The sequence below is a fragment of the Mauremys reevesii genome, linkage group 1, assembly GCF_016161935.1.
Source record: "Mauremys reevesii isolate NIE-2019 linkage group 1, ASM1616193v1, whole genome shotgun sequence".
Lineage (NCBI taxonomy): Eukaryota > Metazoa > Chordata > Testudines > Geoemydidae > Mauremys > Mauremys reevesii.
In genome coordinates this window covers 62,829,926-62,845,960 of record NC_052623.1, presented here as the reverse complement: position 1 = coordinate 62,845,960, position 16,035 = coordinate 62,829,926, and the positions used below count along the sequence as shown (strand labels likewise).

The 16,035-nt window shown below is 42.6% G+C and overlaps 2 protein-coding genes across 7 annotated transcripts in view; one reads left to right on the top strand and one right to left on the bottom strand.

Moving 5' to 3' along the window:
• RB1 (RB transcriptional corepressor 1) overlaps positions 1-16,035 on the top strand; it is a 176,360-nt gene that overhangs the window by 128,311 nt on the left and 32,014 nt on the right. The gene's annotated exons all lie outside the window — the stretch shown is intronic.
• The window catches only part of RCBTB2 (RCC1 and BTB domain containing protein 2), a 122,082-nt gene continuing 107,263 nt past the window's right edge, over positions 1,217-16,035 (bottom strand). The window contains exons 15-17 of the mRNA XM_039519855.1: positions 8,529-8,618; positions 8,154-8,283; positions 1,217-1,740 (exon numbers count right to left, since the gene is read on the bottom strand). Of these exons, the coding sequence (XP_039375789.1) occupies positions 8,568-8,618 (51 nt within the window). The 3' untranslated portion in view covers positions 1,217-1,740; positions 8,154-8,283; positions 8,529-8,567. The remainder of the gene's footprint in view (positions 1,741-8,153; positions 8,284-8,528; positions 8,619-16,035) is intronic.

Genomic DNA, 16,035 nt, shown 5'->3' with positions numbered 1-16,035 from the left:
TGTTTAAGGTACAAGCACACAAACACATGCCAGAAGGGTGGTACCAGAACACCTTGAGACCAAACACATTCCCCAAAGATAACAGTAACACATTGACCTTTCCTAAAGATGAGGTCAGGATGACAACATGATGGATAGAGATATTTTGACCGAACCAACAGGTACAAGGTAATGGGTGGTGGTTTGCTACGTCAGAAGGTGGCACCTAGCTACATCAGTGGGGCAATTTATAAGTTGTTTGCATTGGGGTATAAAGAGGTATCTTAGAGGGAGTGTCTCTGTCTGGCTTAGGGAGGAACGGAAAGTCCTGCCTTTCACTGAGCTGGTCCATTGTTATAGGCATACATGTATTAGTGATCTCGTAGAGTCTGTGGGATACTAGTACCATGCTTTGTCGACACTAAACTTTGCTGGGTGCCTTCATATCGTAACGGATCTTGTCATCCGCAGCTTTGGCGGGCGGGCTGGGGCCAGCATTTAAAGGTCCCAGAGCTCCATGGCGGCTGGAGCCTCGGGCCCTTTAGTTTTCCCCGGGGGCTACCAGTCACCTCTGCAGCTGGGAGCCCCCTGGGTGATTTAAAGGCCCTGGGACTCCCAGCCACAGCTAGTGCCCCAGGGCCTTTAAATCTTGAGGCCCTGCCTCTTCCAGATGAGGCCCCCACCAGGACTCCGGCCGTACCGGTAAGTCCTGTGAGTTACTTTCACCCCTGGATACCTCTGAGACCTGTGGCTCACCACCCTAGGCTCTCTATCACACTATGCTGCTGTAGCAAGCTGTAGATCCACTCCCGGTCCTATACATCCTCCAGCATTCACACAGTTAGGGACACACCCAGCTGCAGTTACATGCAGGCTCTCTGACCAACCACTGCATGAACCAACAATAGAGAGGCAAAAGACAAAATAACCACCAGTTCCCCAGCCTAGGACCCCTGAGCTGTACCATCCTGCCCTGGTCAAAACACCGACCGGTATGAATGTATTACCTGGTTCGCCCCTCCCTCAGTGTGGAGAGAAATATGCAAGAAGCCTGTGTTAAACCATGCCGAGATTTTTCCCCAGACACTTCACTTAACTGCACACTGGGTTTAGACTGAAACATAAAACAACTTTATTAACTACAAAAGATAGATTTTAAGTGATTATAAGGGATAGAAAACAGATTAAAGCAGATTACCTAGCAAATAAACAAAAATGCAAACTAAGCTTAGCATACTAGATTGATTGGATATGAATTAGCAGCATCTCACCCTGAGTGATGGTATAAACAGACTTGCAGATTCTTAAGGTACAAGCTGCACTTGCTTTGCAGCTTGGGCTTCCCAGGTTTTCATACACAGGTTAGAAATCCCTTTAGCCTGGGTCCAGCACTTTCCCCAGTTTAGTCTTTGTTCCTCAGGTGTTTCCAGGAGTCCTCTTGTGTGGGGAGTGAAGAAACACTCTCTGCCTTATATAACTTTAGCATACGGTGGGAACCCTTTGTTTCAAAACTTGGTTCCCAGACCACTTTGTAGAAAAATAGTGATATCTCAAGATGGAGTCCAGAGTCATGTGGCCTGGTCATATTCCCTTGCAAACCTTGCTGAGTCATAGCAGCCATTACTTACAAGCTGTCTGGAATGTTTATAGGAAGGTTAAGTTCTTCCAGGATCCATTGTCTTTGCTGATGGGTTATCAGCACTGTTTAGCTTCTTCATTGTTGTACCAGAACGGCTAATTGTGGGTGTCACCTAGAGTAAGCTCATTTGAAATACAGATACATAGTCAGTATTTATAGCTTTAGATACAAAAATGATACATGCATACAAATAGGATAATCATATTCAGCAAATCATAACTTTTTCAGTGACACCTCACATGACCCATCTTGTACAAAATGCATCATAATTATGGAATACTCATATCATAATATCACTGTGAAGAATATGAGGTGCAGTGTCACAACTACTATATATGATTTTGGATAAAACAGGACCAGAGTTGTGCAAATTTAAAGGCCCTGAACAAGTATGCATGTTCAGAATGGAGACAGATATCTGCACAAGCACAGTATTTAGTCATCTCTGGGCTTGAAGGACTCACTCAAATTAGTAGACTTGATGGCAGCATATCTTTACTTTCTGATCTCTAATCAGTACAGGAATAATAGCTGCTACCAGTGCAGATTTCTCATCTTTTTCCTCTCTTCATTGTCATCCCAGTAAGTTCAAGAAACTGCTGTTGACAGCCACAAATCCCATTACAGACAAATTTGTATTGAAGTTGGACACAGTAACTTAGTTTACACACAAGACCATGTAAAACTCAGGCTAATCATAGACTTCAACGTGGCCTTATTGTTTTTTATAATGGAAAGTTTGACTTAATACAGTTCTGTAGTATAATCTGTTATTCTTTGTTTATATGTAGGGAAGAGGAAATTTGGATGAAAGGATCTGTTGAACCAGCCAGTATTTCATTAATTATGCCTAGAAATGCACAGTCCCCAGATTCTCATCCATTGTACAGCATTACCATTGCTAACCCCTAACATTTTAAATAGTCAGGTTCCTCTCTTAACCCTCTGCGAAAATCATGATGATTGCCTTAAAAATCATGAGACTTGAAAAATAATATATTTTGGGTTCCTTGTATTTGTCTTCTGGTTTTTGATCCCTTAAAATTCACATTTTCAAGCTTTTTTCTGTAACCATGAGGGCTAGAAACTTTTTAAAAAAAAATGAGAGAGCACTATGATTCTCTCAAGCTGGGGCTTTAAGAAAAACATCAAATCACAAACCTTGTGATAAAATTGTGAGAGTTGGCAACGCTGATCATTTCTGAGTGATTGTAGCCTCTACTACTTCCTTTGACATCCTGTTCCATAGCTCAAAGCTTTGATTAAAAGTCTTATATGTAAAACTTGTAAGATTCTAAATATTTCCTATAAAATACTAACCCCCGTGGGCTATATTCACGTCTTACTAGCTATATTCTAATACGTATATCACCCAAAATATTTCAAATGTAAAACATTGATGTTGGAAGCACAAGTACTTGGGCTGGGAAACTTTTAGTGCCAGTAAATTCAATAAAAGTTTAAGCAAAGTTATTTAAAAATAAAAAGCAAGTTTAGATTGAAATTAGAGTGTTTCAGCCCTCTGTTTGGTGATTATAGTTGTGTGACTTCGATGCTACTTCTCTTTTGTCCTTTCTGGAATGACTTGAATCTTTGTAAGAAAACCACTATTTCTCAACTTCTCTTGGAAAGAGGAACCGATTTCTCTTTTCTCTTGCCTAACTATAGAGTGATATAACATTTTTGCTTTCAGGATCCTCATGTCTTTGATCTAGGGATATACAAATAAAGGTGGTCTAGCACTGTGGCAAATATGTGTTAAGCCAGGGGTTGGCAAACTCTTTGGCCCAAGGACCACATCTGGGTATGGAAATTGTATGGCAGGCCTTGAATGCTCATGAAATCGGGGTTGGGGTGCTGGAGGGAGTGAGGGCTCTGGCTGGGGGTGCGGGCTCTGGGGTGGGGCTCAAGATGACGGGTTTGGGGTGTAGTAGGGTGCTCCAGGCTGGGACTGAGGGGTTCGGAATGTGGGAGGGGGCTCAGGGCTAGGACAGGGGATTGGGTCATGGGGGAAGGGGGAGGTGAGGTCTCTGGCTGGGGGTGAAGGCTCTGGGCTGGACTGGGGATGAGGGGCTTGGAGTACAGGAGGGTGCTCCGGCCTGGGGCCAAGGGTTTCGGAGGGCGGGAGAGGGATCAGGGCAGGGGCGCAGGACGTTGGGCCTGGGAAGGGGTCAGGGGTGCAGACTCCAGGTGGCGCTTACCTCAAGCAGCTCCCAGAAGCAGCAGCATGTCCCTCCTTCAGCTCCTAAGCAGAGATGTGGCCAGCAGGCTCTGTGTGCTGCCCCTTCAGCAGACGCTGCCCCTGCAGTCCCATTGGCGTGGGGGAAGCGCTTGGGGTAGAGGCAGCATGCGAAGCCCCCTGACTACCCCTACACATAGGAGCCAGAGGGGGGGACATGCTGCTGCTTCCGGGAACCACGCGGAGCGGCAGCATGTGCACACGGAGCGGCCTCTGACCCCGCTCCCCTGTGGAAGCTCAAGGGCCGGATTAAATCGGAGGGCGGGCCGGATGTGGCCCATGGGCCGTAGTTTGCCCACCCCTGTGGTATGCCATATTTGGACTGCTATGCCTAATTTTGGACAATTTACCCTAAACAACTAAAGCAGAGTCGTGTTTGTGGGTTTTTAAAAAGTTTTAATTCAAAATACTTTGAAAGGGACACAATCAACTGGAAATCTGGTCATTTAAGAAAAAAATTAGGAAAACAAAGGCTGTGTACAGGTGACATTTTAGGAATTTTAAGAAGGAAGTGGAAGAGATTTAGTTAAGTAATTGGGAGGCTATTCCAAACATAGTTGATGAGAGGGAAAAAAACACTTTATAGAAAAAAGGAGCTGTCAGAAGAGGGGCTTGGGTAGAAGAGATAGTGTTAGGAAGATATCAGATGAATTGTAGGTAGAGGTGGAGTTGTATAGACTTTTAAATATCAGGGTGTGGGAAGTTTAGACCTGGATGAAGGGTGACTGAGATTAGGACAGACAATGCTATTAACTAGGAAAGGAGAAGGTGTTCTTACAACTACAAATGCTCCTAGGTGCTATGGTAACATGATAAAAAAAATGTAGAAAATATGAAGCTGATTGTCACCTAATGCCGTGCTCAGGCAGCATTTCATTTTAGTGATTAGGTAGCTGTGGAGAAGAGGAAATAAAATCTGTTTCCCAAATGCCATCTTTCCAGAGTGCTTGAGGCATAGTGCACAACAAAGTAAGTACAACCACAGTTAAAACCATATAACTGAAAATTCCTTCAAATACCAGAGTTTCTGATAGGCAGGGGTGGCCCCAAGCACCAGTGTAGCAAGCAGGTGCCTGGGGTGGCCAATGGAGAGAGGGGCAGCACATCCGGCCGTTCGGCAGCAATTTGGCAGCGGGGCTGTCACTCCCTCTCGGAGCGAAGGACCTTCCGCCAAATTGCCACCGATCGCGGCTTTTTTTTTTTTTTTTTTGTGCTTGGGGGCGGCAAAAGCACTAGCGCTGGCCCTGCTGATGGGAATGGGAAGGTAATTTAAATAAGGAGTCAAGAATAAGTTTGCAGTATCCAAAGGTTTTAATACTAGTTAGCGTGGCTTCCTTGCCAATGTAAACAGTGTTTTGTGATAGTCTTGCAGGTGCTGTGGTGGCTAAAACAAGGATACTGCTGTACCTGGGTTTGAAGTGTAGTTTATTCCAATACAGGATATGGAGCAAAAGAGTTTCCTGCAGCAGAAACTGAAATATACTGGGGAAAGCTTCCGGTAGCCATAGTCAAAAGGACAAGGGTGCCCAGGTGATTGCTTGCTGGTTCTCAAATCTTCATTCTGCCTAAGCTTCTTTTCAGCATCTGTTTCTACTCTTGTGAGGACTAACTACTTGCTGGCTGCTTGTTAGCATCATTGGTATTCTTCCATATAGTTCTTACTGAGCTATTAGGTCTTCCTGCCTGGTTACTTGCAATCACTGAATTAAGTGCTTGCAGCCTTTTGCAATCCTGACAGCACTTGCAGGAGCCTCTGATTTAACATTAGAGGGTTTTAACTCCTGCTTACCAGTTATAGTGTAAAGTGCACACAGTCATATTCCTATACTGTGTTTTTCTTAAAATACAGTATTATGAAATTGTTCTACAACTTCACCACTGCTGCATTTTAGTTCTCCATCTATTGTCCCTTTTCCAAGATACAGCCACTTTGTCTTCTTGGCATTTATTAAAATCTTGTGTGTACACAGGAAGCTGGATCGGTGCAAAAGAATGAGGTTGAAAGATGTGCTTCAACTATAAGTGCTGCAAAGAAGTTGATGGAATCAGAGACTGATGAAAAGATTGTGTTTGGTACCAAAGTGCAAACTGTATTAAACCAGTGTACTAACAGTATTACTGTATGGTCTGGAAGCAGATGCACTAAATGAAACAGACAGGCTAGAGGCACTAGAGAGGAGAGTTGCTCTTTGGAAGAGGACAGGTATAAAGTGGAATGAAAGCAGAACTTGACTTTCACTTTCATTAAAAAAAAAAAAAAGCTATGCAACATTACTTTCTAAAATGTAAAAAAAAAAACCAATTAAACTCTACATTACAAGATAAGTGTCCAGCTACATGATTAACAGCTGCAGTCAAATTAATTGATGTCATTAGTAAAAGTAAAAACAAAGAAAAAAGTATACTGCACTCAGGGCTGGCTCTAGGTTTTTTGCTGCCCCAAGCAAAAAAAAAAAACCAACAAAACCTCCAAGAGCGCAAATGCTGGAGCAAAAAACCCCCCATCCAAATGCCGCCCCTGGAATTGTGCCACCCCAAGCACGTGCTTGGTTTGCTGGTGCCTAGAGCCAGCTCTGACAGCACTAAAAGCACAGCAGCTGATTTTTTCCCCCTACCCATATTCTGAACATTTTTGGGAGCACATTTTTTGGTGTATCCAGGTTTTGTTGCTGACTGTAGCTTACATCAGGAGTTATATTTCCAGTGTCTGGCAATCATCTGCCTAACAGCAGGCAAAAAAAAAAAATGAGGGAGGGGAGGACTAGGATGATGCTTTCCCAACTCTCACATTTTTCCCTCATAGAATCCTGGATTCTAGACTAGAGCAGGCATACTTCTGGAGGGGGGTAGGGGAGAAAGGGGTCAAAACAGGGAAATGGGAGAATGTGTAGTACTGAGCAGGTTAATACCAAAGACGGCCTACTACATACAATTGTTTTGTAAGGTACTTATGAAAATCTCTGTCAGTGAAAAGCATTATTACAGGAAACACCAGTTTTATTTCTGTCCCAGGACCTTCAGGGCTGCACAGCACAGGGACTGTCAGGCCTGTACAACACCTCAATGTTAGAAGGGCTGAAACCAAGCTTCTGCAGTGCGACTCTGCAAAAGGACCTCTGTTCTTGAAAGACCTTAGCTCAGCCATGTGGTGTTTAGTAGCTTTTGTGGAGCTGCGAAGCTCAGCCTGATATACATTTCAGCCAGTGCAATCCTGAAGGAAACCCATTCCAGAAGATGGAGCTCTCATTAATTTACCTATAAATGAGGATGAAAATTAGCAGAGTAGTGATAAATTATGCACTAGCGCTGCTTTTCTGTGGGAGAGGTTTGGATGACAGAAGCTGGGAAAATGAGCACTAAGATGAAATCTTGGCCTCAGTGAAGTCAATGGAAATTTTACCGTTGACTTCAAGTTTAGGCATCCACCCTGTTCTCTGTTCCTGTTTCATGTGTTGTGCTGTGGCCTGCCAATGAGACCTTTTAAGTGTTAAGGACAAATATGAAATCTCCACAAGATCTCTGTAGCCTGGAGCTGACAAACTCAACTGGAGGAACTGAAAGAGTGCTACCAGGAAGATAAAATATACTGTAAATCAAGAAAGTTCTGAAGTCCCATAGATAGTAGCTGATATGAAATCTCCTAGCTCAATTTTTTCTCATTGGTGTTAATGGCAAAACATCCATTGACTTCACTGTGAACAGAACAGGGCATATCGTTGGTTTGTGTGCTTCATAGTGACTATGGAAAATCGAGATTGAAGGACAGAGGGGGAAGTCTTCACTATTTAAACTTAAAAACCAATCAGACTGCCAGATTTACAACTAGAAAATTGTCTCATCTGAATTGCTATGAATGGTATAAGTGTATTTTCTAGAAAGGATACAGCGCACTGGGGATCCCAGTTTCTCCTGGCCATCCGCACTGAGCGTGTACATATACACATCCTCCTTCAGAGCCCACAAAGAGTGCTCTGGGTTCTGAAAAATACAGAAATAATAGATTTACAATAACTTAATATTCTGCCCCGATTATGATTTTGTATCAGTTTTACACTGGTATTTCCATTGACTTCAGTGGGGTTACTCATTATGTATACCGGCATAACTGAAAGCAGAACTGGGCACTCTGTATACACATGGAAATAAAAAGAACACAACTCCACTTGGAACCTAAAGTCATTTCTCTGCTACTTCATTTCAAAGGAGTGGTATCTTGTGACTTTTTTGGCCTATTTTGCTTTGAGATGGTGAGGTGTTGGAATATGCAGAAGTGAAGAATATTTTTATTCCATATACCTGAAATTGAGTCAATTTGGAAATGGTCTGTTTTTCTTTACCACTTGCCAGTGGCATTGCATGTTGAAATTTGAAGGTCATCTTGGGTTTCATTTGCTGCTTGTCAAGTTATTTAAAATTCTTGGAATATCTGAAGAAAATATAAATATTTAAATATCCTCCACACAATATTAGGGTATCTATGTATTTTAGATTTATTTAGGTTTCACTGTTAACTTTAAGGTTTTTGAGAGATTCTTTTTGAATATAGAATTAGTAGTAACTTTGGTAATAGGATCTTTAGATCCTGGAAACAAATGGTAAAAGTGTCATGTATACAGGAAAGATGTGAAGTTACTTTTGCCAAACTTACTTTCTATGAGACAAGAGTTTTACCTGTTACTCCATGTGGATGTCATCTCTGTATGTTGATCATCAGTATTGGACACCACATTTATGGCAGGAAAATATCAAAATAGAACACAACTGAAAAATAGGATTAAGAGAAATATATAATTTACAACTTATCTAAAATGCATTGTCCCATTTCAAATACTAAGGGATATACTCTCTATATTTCTTACACTCACAGAGCTCTTTACACAGTATTCCCTACTCATTTTGAGAATTTTATACTCTGGGTTTTGGGATACTACAGTGAGAGATTAAAAAGAGTGTGCTCCAGTGTTAAAGATCTTTTACTAAGTGAGATAAACACTTCCAACATATGCAAGTCTTAAAGCCCACACCCATGACCTACTTATTTAGTGGAATGTAAACAGTACTGACCGAGTTTGACATAATTGCATGTAAAAACATCATAATTACAACATATATATTGTACTATAGCACAGTGTTGATGGGATTTTATCAAAATCATGGCTTTTTAAAAACACTAATCAGTATCCTTTTAGTTAAAAAGGACAGTATTAAAAAGGACATTGTAAACTTGAAAACTAGAGTTGGTTGAAAAATTTCTGACAGAAATCTTTTCCATCAGAAAATGCCATTTCATCAAAATCTAAACCTTCCATGGGATGAAATTTTGTTAAGAAAAAAAAATTGAAGAAAAGCATTTTCATATGGTCAAACAGAATGTTTTGATTTTTTTTATTTTGAAACTACTTTTCATTTTGAAATGTTTTATTATAAAATAAAATACAAAAAGTCAAGAATGAAACATTTCAGTTGATCCCAAACAATTTTTATTACATTTGTTCACAGACATTTTTTGGTTTTGTTCCTATTTGGAATGAAAATGAATTTCGAAATATCAGTATTTCCTGTGGAACATAAATTCCTAGTTTCAGTCAGCTTTATTGAAAATTACATTGCCAGTTGCAAATGATGTATTTTTTTTACAACCAGAACCTACACTATCTATAACTGAAAGAGATTAGAAGAAAAAAGATATATTCTGTTTTTTCAGTTTCATATCACTTATTCATTGCTTTCAGGGAAACTCACATGGTCTTTTCGAGGTGCTGCTATATTTGATTGTTAGTAGCAGCATTACTGAAGCTGAACATTTACAGGGTAGCAGGCATGTGTTTGCACAGAGGAAGGAGTGAAGGGAGGAGGCCCAAGTATGGTGGTTTTACATTCAGGTCTGTGCCTTCCCCCATCCCCATTTAAAAACAACAAAGAACAAAAAAGCCTGTAAAAGTATTAACTCTTTTTAGGGAATGCTGTTTAAAAGGTGCTTCATCCAGAAATTCACTTTTTAAATTAGTCAATTAAAATAAAAAATCAAGTTGACAGTGTCTATGGGGACACTGACAACTCAATTTAGGCCAAAAAAGGACGAGGATTTGTAAAAAACCATTTAAAAAAAATTAATTGGAAATATTTCTGTGATATCTTCCGACTGACTAATTACAAACAAATTTTTGCGTGGATGTGAGCATTTCCCTTTAGTTTTTAAACCCAAATGCAGGGGTCGGCAACCTCTGGCACGCAGCTCGCCAGGGTAAGCACCCTGGCGGGCCGGACCAGTTTGTTTACCTGCTGCCTCCGCAGGTTCGGTCGATTGCAGCTCCGGGCCAATGGGGGCAGCAGGAAGTGGCGCGGGCCAAGGGATGTGCTGGCCGCCACTTCCCGCAGCCCCCATTGGCCCGGAGCGGCAAACTGCGGCCAGTGGGAGCCACGATTGGCTGAACCAGCGGAGGCGGCAGGTAAACAAACTGATCCGGCCCGTCAGGGTGCTTACCCTAGCGAGCCGCGTGCCAGAGGTTGCCGACTCCTGTACTAGTGCATGACAACTGGAGAGAAACAAAACTGAAACTGACTAGTCTATTTTCATTGTCCAAATTGAATGAAATGCCAAAAGTAAACAACATAAATAGCAAAAAGCATATTAGCACAGATTTTTAAAAATGCAATTTTGATAATTAGAAGATGGTGCTAGTAACACAATAAGGAATATTTGCAAAATGATTTGGAGTTGATGAATCAGTATTTCATTGGGAAATTCTGACCAGCCTACTCAGGAGGATAAATGCAAAAGTGGGAAATCTGATGTGATATCTTCAGAAACCACAGTTACAATAATTCTGTTTTCTCTCTTCCTTATGGCCAAAATTTACAAACTTGGGTAAGCTTAAAATCAGACTCCAAAATCCATATTTGGGCACATGAATAGAAGTGGCCAAACTTCCAAAGATGCTAAGCACTTGCCGCTTCAGTGGGATTCACAAGTACTTGGCACTTCCAGAAATCAGGCTATTTTCGTTTAGGAGTTTAACTTTAGGCATCCTGTATTCGAACATTTTTTACCTTTAAATTCAGCATCGTAGACATCCTATTTTTCAGGCAACTAGCGAAATTTGCTAATAGCTGGATCAAATCTATAAGAAGCTAAGAGGAGACTAAAATGGGATAAAGTTCAGCTATAAACAATAAGGATCAGTTATGGCATAGTTGTTCAGCAACATTCCACAGCTTTGGAATTACCATTCTCTCCTCTTCATATATCAGATAATTCAGAATGACAATGCTTAATTGTTTGCAGGCATTTTTTCTAATGTCTTCCTGAAAGTTGAAGCTAACTAGAATTATATGAGCAAATATCCCATTTAAATAGGTCATGACTTCTAAGATAACATTTAATAATTGTTTTACATGCCTTCAAGGTAACCAATATTTGTGTATTAGTTTAGTTCATTCACTCACTCAAGAAGGTATATACACTCACTGCTGTTTTAAAGAAAAATGTTATATGCAGTGTTATAGCCATGTCAGTCCCAGGATATTAGAGAAACGGTGGGTGAGGTAATATCGTTTATTGGACCAACTTCTGTGGGTGAGAGAGACAAGCTTTCAGGCTTATGCCCAGCTCTTTTTCACCAAGAGAAGTTGATTCAATAAAAGATATTAGCTCACCCACCTTGTCCCTTTAAAGAAAAATAGCATTTTTAAAGGTACCTGCCAATTGGAGGTTCTCAAACTTCTGTGGATAAAGAGAAATATCCTCCCATAGAACTACCTCTTGTTCCAGTACTTCTGCTCTATTGTTTGCTTCTCAAAAGATGTATTTGTGTGGACTACCAACAAGGGCTTTGCAAAGGTAATTTAAGAACCACTGTTTTAAATCTTTTTCTGAAAAATAATCAAGATTGCTGGAGGAAATATTGCATCAAGCCTCTTGCCGGTTCAAAACCTCATGGATGTTCAAATAAAGATTAGGGTTGCCAACCTTCCCAAATTGGCAGGAAATCTCCTGGGATCAGGCTGATCTCCCAGAGGCTACTGAAGCCAATCTGGGAGATTTTAGGCTGCTAAAAATCCAACGGCGCAGTGGGGCTAAGGCAGGCTCCCTGCCTGCTCTGGCTCCACATGGCTCCCGGAAGTGGCTGGCATGTCCGGCTTTTAGGCGCAGGGATGGCCAGGGGTCTCTGCACGCTGCCCCCCCCGAGCGCTGACTCCAAAGCTCCCATTGGCCAGGAACCGTGGCCTGTGGGGGCAGTGCCTGCAGTCAGGGGCAGCACGCAGAGCTGCCTGGCTGCCCCGAGCCTAGGAGCTGGACATGCCGGCTGCTTCTGGGAGCTGCCCGAGGTAAGTGCTGCCTGGCTGGAGACTGCACCTTCTCTTGCATGCATCCCAACCCCCTACCCCAGCCCTGAGCCCCCTCCTGCACCCAAACTCCTTCCTGGAGCCTGCACTGCTCACCCCCTCCCACCTCCCTGCCCCAGGCTCAGCCCGAAGCCCGCTCCCACATTCCAAACCCCTCGGCCCCAGCCCAGAGCCTGCACCCCCACCCTCTGCCCCAGCCTGGTAAAAGTGAGTGAGGGAGAGTGAGCAACAGAGGGAGGGGGGATGGAGTGAATGGGGGCATGTTCTCAGGGAAGGGTTGGGGTAGGGAGCAGGGCAAGGGTGTTTGGGTTTGTGCAATTAGACAGTTGGCAACCTAATAAAGATGTGTACTGCTAGGTTACAACTTCACCATAATTCAGGCTATATAGATAAATTATAATCGGGTGGGCTTCTTGACTTTGCATGTAGCCGAATATCTTAATTCTGTCATCAAAAAGTAACACATAAGCATTTCACAGCATGCTTCAGTAATTAACAAGATTCCTTTAGCCTCTGAGAATCCAGGATGCCCTAACTCATATTTCAAGATATCATATTTTTTGACTCCATCACTTACTTGGGCTAATCCATACTATATAAAGAATGAAGATTAGTATGTTCCTTTCGTTCTGTGGTATTTCTCAAATCTCTGTAAGATATAAACAGTTAATGCAGATTCATAACGAAACACTAATTCTAGCATCGACTCTAGGGTTGGGTTACAGAATTACAGTTTGTGTTTGACCCAGCAGATTAAAAGAGTAGATTGGTTGTTAGTGAGTTTGCCTTCAAGGGTTGGAGGGAGTGAAGTTGTAGCTGGGAGAAAGGTTGACAGATCAGCTTTTTGCAGCATTGTGTAAAGAGTAGCAACAGTAACATCCCCGAGAGAATGATAAATTGGGAGTACAATGGAGAAAAATATATTTAGTAGATGTTAGAAAATGTTAACTAAAATATATTTTAATATAAATCAAATTGGTATGAAATGAGAAAATATTAAGAAATTAATTTCACTATGTCAAGATAAAGTGTATTTATTGTTTTCCAATTCTTTGAGCTTTACTCTGTAATTTTAAGAATACACAGTTCTGCGTATAGAATCTCTCTGCCTGTATCTTGAAATGTCTTGTTCTTCTTCAGAGAAAACAGACTAACTTTGTCATTGGCCAAAACATTTTTTTCATGTCTTTTTGGTTAACCTAATTCTGAATGAATTACCACCTCCAGCTCTCATGGAGTATTTTATCTTGATTGTTGAATAACTGCTTGTAAAATAAAATTGATGAGCTGTAGACATCTTGTTAAACTCTGTCAGCAAACTGCTCAGAAGCCACACAGATGTTTCTGCTTTGAAAGCTACTCAGAATATGATTACCAGATTTTTGCCTGCCGTAAGCAAATATTAGGTTGAGATAAGTAAGCTTGACACTCAATAATATGTCAGACACAAAAGTGTCAAAATCAGAACCCAGGCCTTGAAGAAAGAAAGGAGTAGTAGAGGTATAAAATGTATTACTACACTGGAAACTTTGCCAGTATCTTTAATTTTTCTTGTTTCTCTCATTTCCACACAATTTTTAGACTCAAATACTTTTTAAAGCAAATAACCATAATAAAGATTTGCATAAAACGCTTTGTGCATTTTTCCTTCCAAGCCTTGATATAGTACCATGCCAACAACATATTTCCTATAGGCCGAACTTCACTCTAATATTTTTTTGTTTTAGAAAATATGAAGCATTTTTAGGATGTATTTATATTCTGGGCTCTAGAGTCAGTGTTGGAGGAGTTAGATATTGCTAGTATTTAAATAGTGTAATTTTTGACATCCTTGCTTATGTTAGGAAAGCAGATTGCTTTCCTGTCTCTATAATTGAGCCCTCCCTCTGCCTCCCATATTTGCAATGCAACCTGGAAATTCATGTTGGCTCCATGTTCCTTTGTAGGCGTATTGGGTATGTGTTTTGGGGTTTTGCTTGTTTCCAGAATAATCAAGGCTTTTCAGAGAACTTAGAAACAGATTGTGACTTCCTTCTTTCTAAAAACTGCTGACTGCAAAGTTTCCAAGAATAACAATTTCCTTACATTTGCAATATGTATAGGGTGACCAGATGTCCCAATTTTATAGGGACAGTACCAATTTTTGGGTCTTTTTCTTATATAGGCTCCTATTACCCTCTCCCTCCCCCCCGTCCCAATTTTTCACACTTGCTGTCTGGTCACCCTAAATATATAGGTTTGCTCTTCCAAGAAATTAAAAACACCTGAGTCTTGAAATGGCGTTATACAGCAGGAAGCTTTAACCAAAAATCTAAACAGAAAGAGGTGCCATATCTAGCCAACACCTGAAGAAAAAGACTATCCTAAATGCTTTTTAATTTGAAGGATACACACACAGTCTCAATTTTTTAAACAGTCAAAATTAGAATTTTCTAGTATAATAGCAGTGTTCTTTGGGTATGTGTATGGTTCAAAAAATGAGCTCAAGTTTTGTTACTTATCTCCCAACTTAGGCTGCAGTGAAATATACTTGAAAATAGGGTTGCCAATTTTCTACTTACACAAAACTGAGCACCCATGCCCCACCCCTGCCCCACCACTTCTCTGAAGCCCTGCCCCTGCTCACTCCATTCCCCCCTTCCTCTGTCACTTGCTCTCCCCACCCTCGCTCACTCGCTCATGTTCACTGGGCTGGCTCAGGGGGTTAGGGTGCAGGAGGGGGTGAGGGCTCTGTCTGGGGGTGTGGGCTCTGGGGTGGGGCCTGGGGGTTGGGTTGCAGGAGTGGGCTCCAGGCTGGGGCTGAAGCCGAGGGGTTTGGAGTATGGGAGAGGGCTCTGGGCTGAGGCAGAGGGTTGAGGTGTGGGAGGAGGTATGGGCTCTGGGTTGGGGATGCGGGTTCTGGGGTGGGGCCAGAAATGAGGGGTTCAGGGTGCGGGAGGGGACTCCGGGCAGGGGGGGAGGGCTGGGGTGTATGCGAGGGCTCTACCTGGGGGTGCAGACTGGGGTGGGGCTGGGGCTGAAGGGGTTGGGGTGTAGGATAGTGCTCCAGGCTGGGACTGAGGGGCTCAAAGGGTGGGAAGGGGATCAGGGCTGGGGCAGGGGGTTGGGGCATGGGAGGGGGTGAGAGCTACGTCTGGGGATGTGGGCTCTGATATGGGGCTGGGAATGAGGGGTTTAAGGTGTAGGGAAGGCTCTGGGCTGGGACCGAGGGGTTTGGAGCATGGGGAGGGGCTTCAGGGGTACAGGATCTGGGTGGCGCTTACCTCAGGCAGCTCCAGAAGCAGTGGTATGTTCCCCCTCTGGCTCCTATGTGGAGGCACAGCCAGGCAGCTCTGTGCGCTGCCCCATCCACAGGCATTGCCCCCGCAGCTCACATTGGCCGCAGTTCCCAGCCAATGGGAGCTGTGGGGGTGGCGCTTGGGGCTGGGGCAGAATGCGGAGCCCCCTGGCTACCCCTATGTGTAGGAGCCAGAGGATATGCTGGCTGCGTCCCAGGAGCCGCGTGGCGTGGAGGCTAGCAGAGAGCCTGCCAGTCCTGCTGCACGGCACCGCCAAATGGACAGTCAAAGGCCCGGTCAGCAGTGCTGGCCGGAGCCACCAGGACCCCTTTTTGACTTGGTGTTCCGGTTGAAAACCAGACATCTGGTCACCCTACTTGAAAACAGAGGAACATACTGAATCTTGAAGAATTTATTTTCTCCTGTAACTTAATTGGTTCATTCTTTAAAAACTATAATTGTTACTATATGTTGCTTTTTTAAAATCTATTTTAAAGTCTGTTTCATTATTATCATTTCCAAGAGGCATGGTTCAGATTGGGTAAGGCACAGTG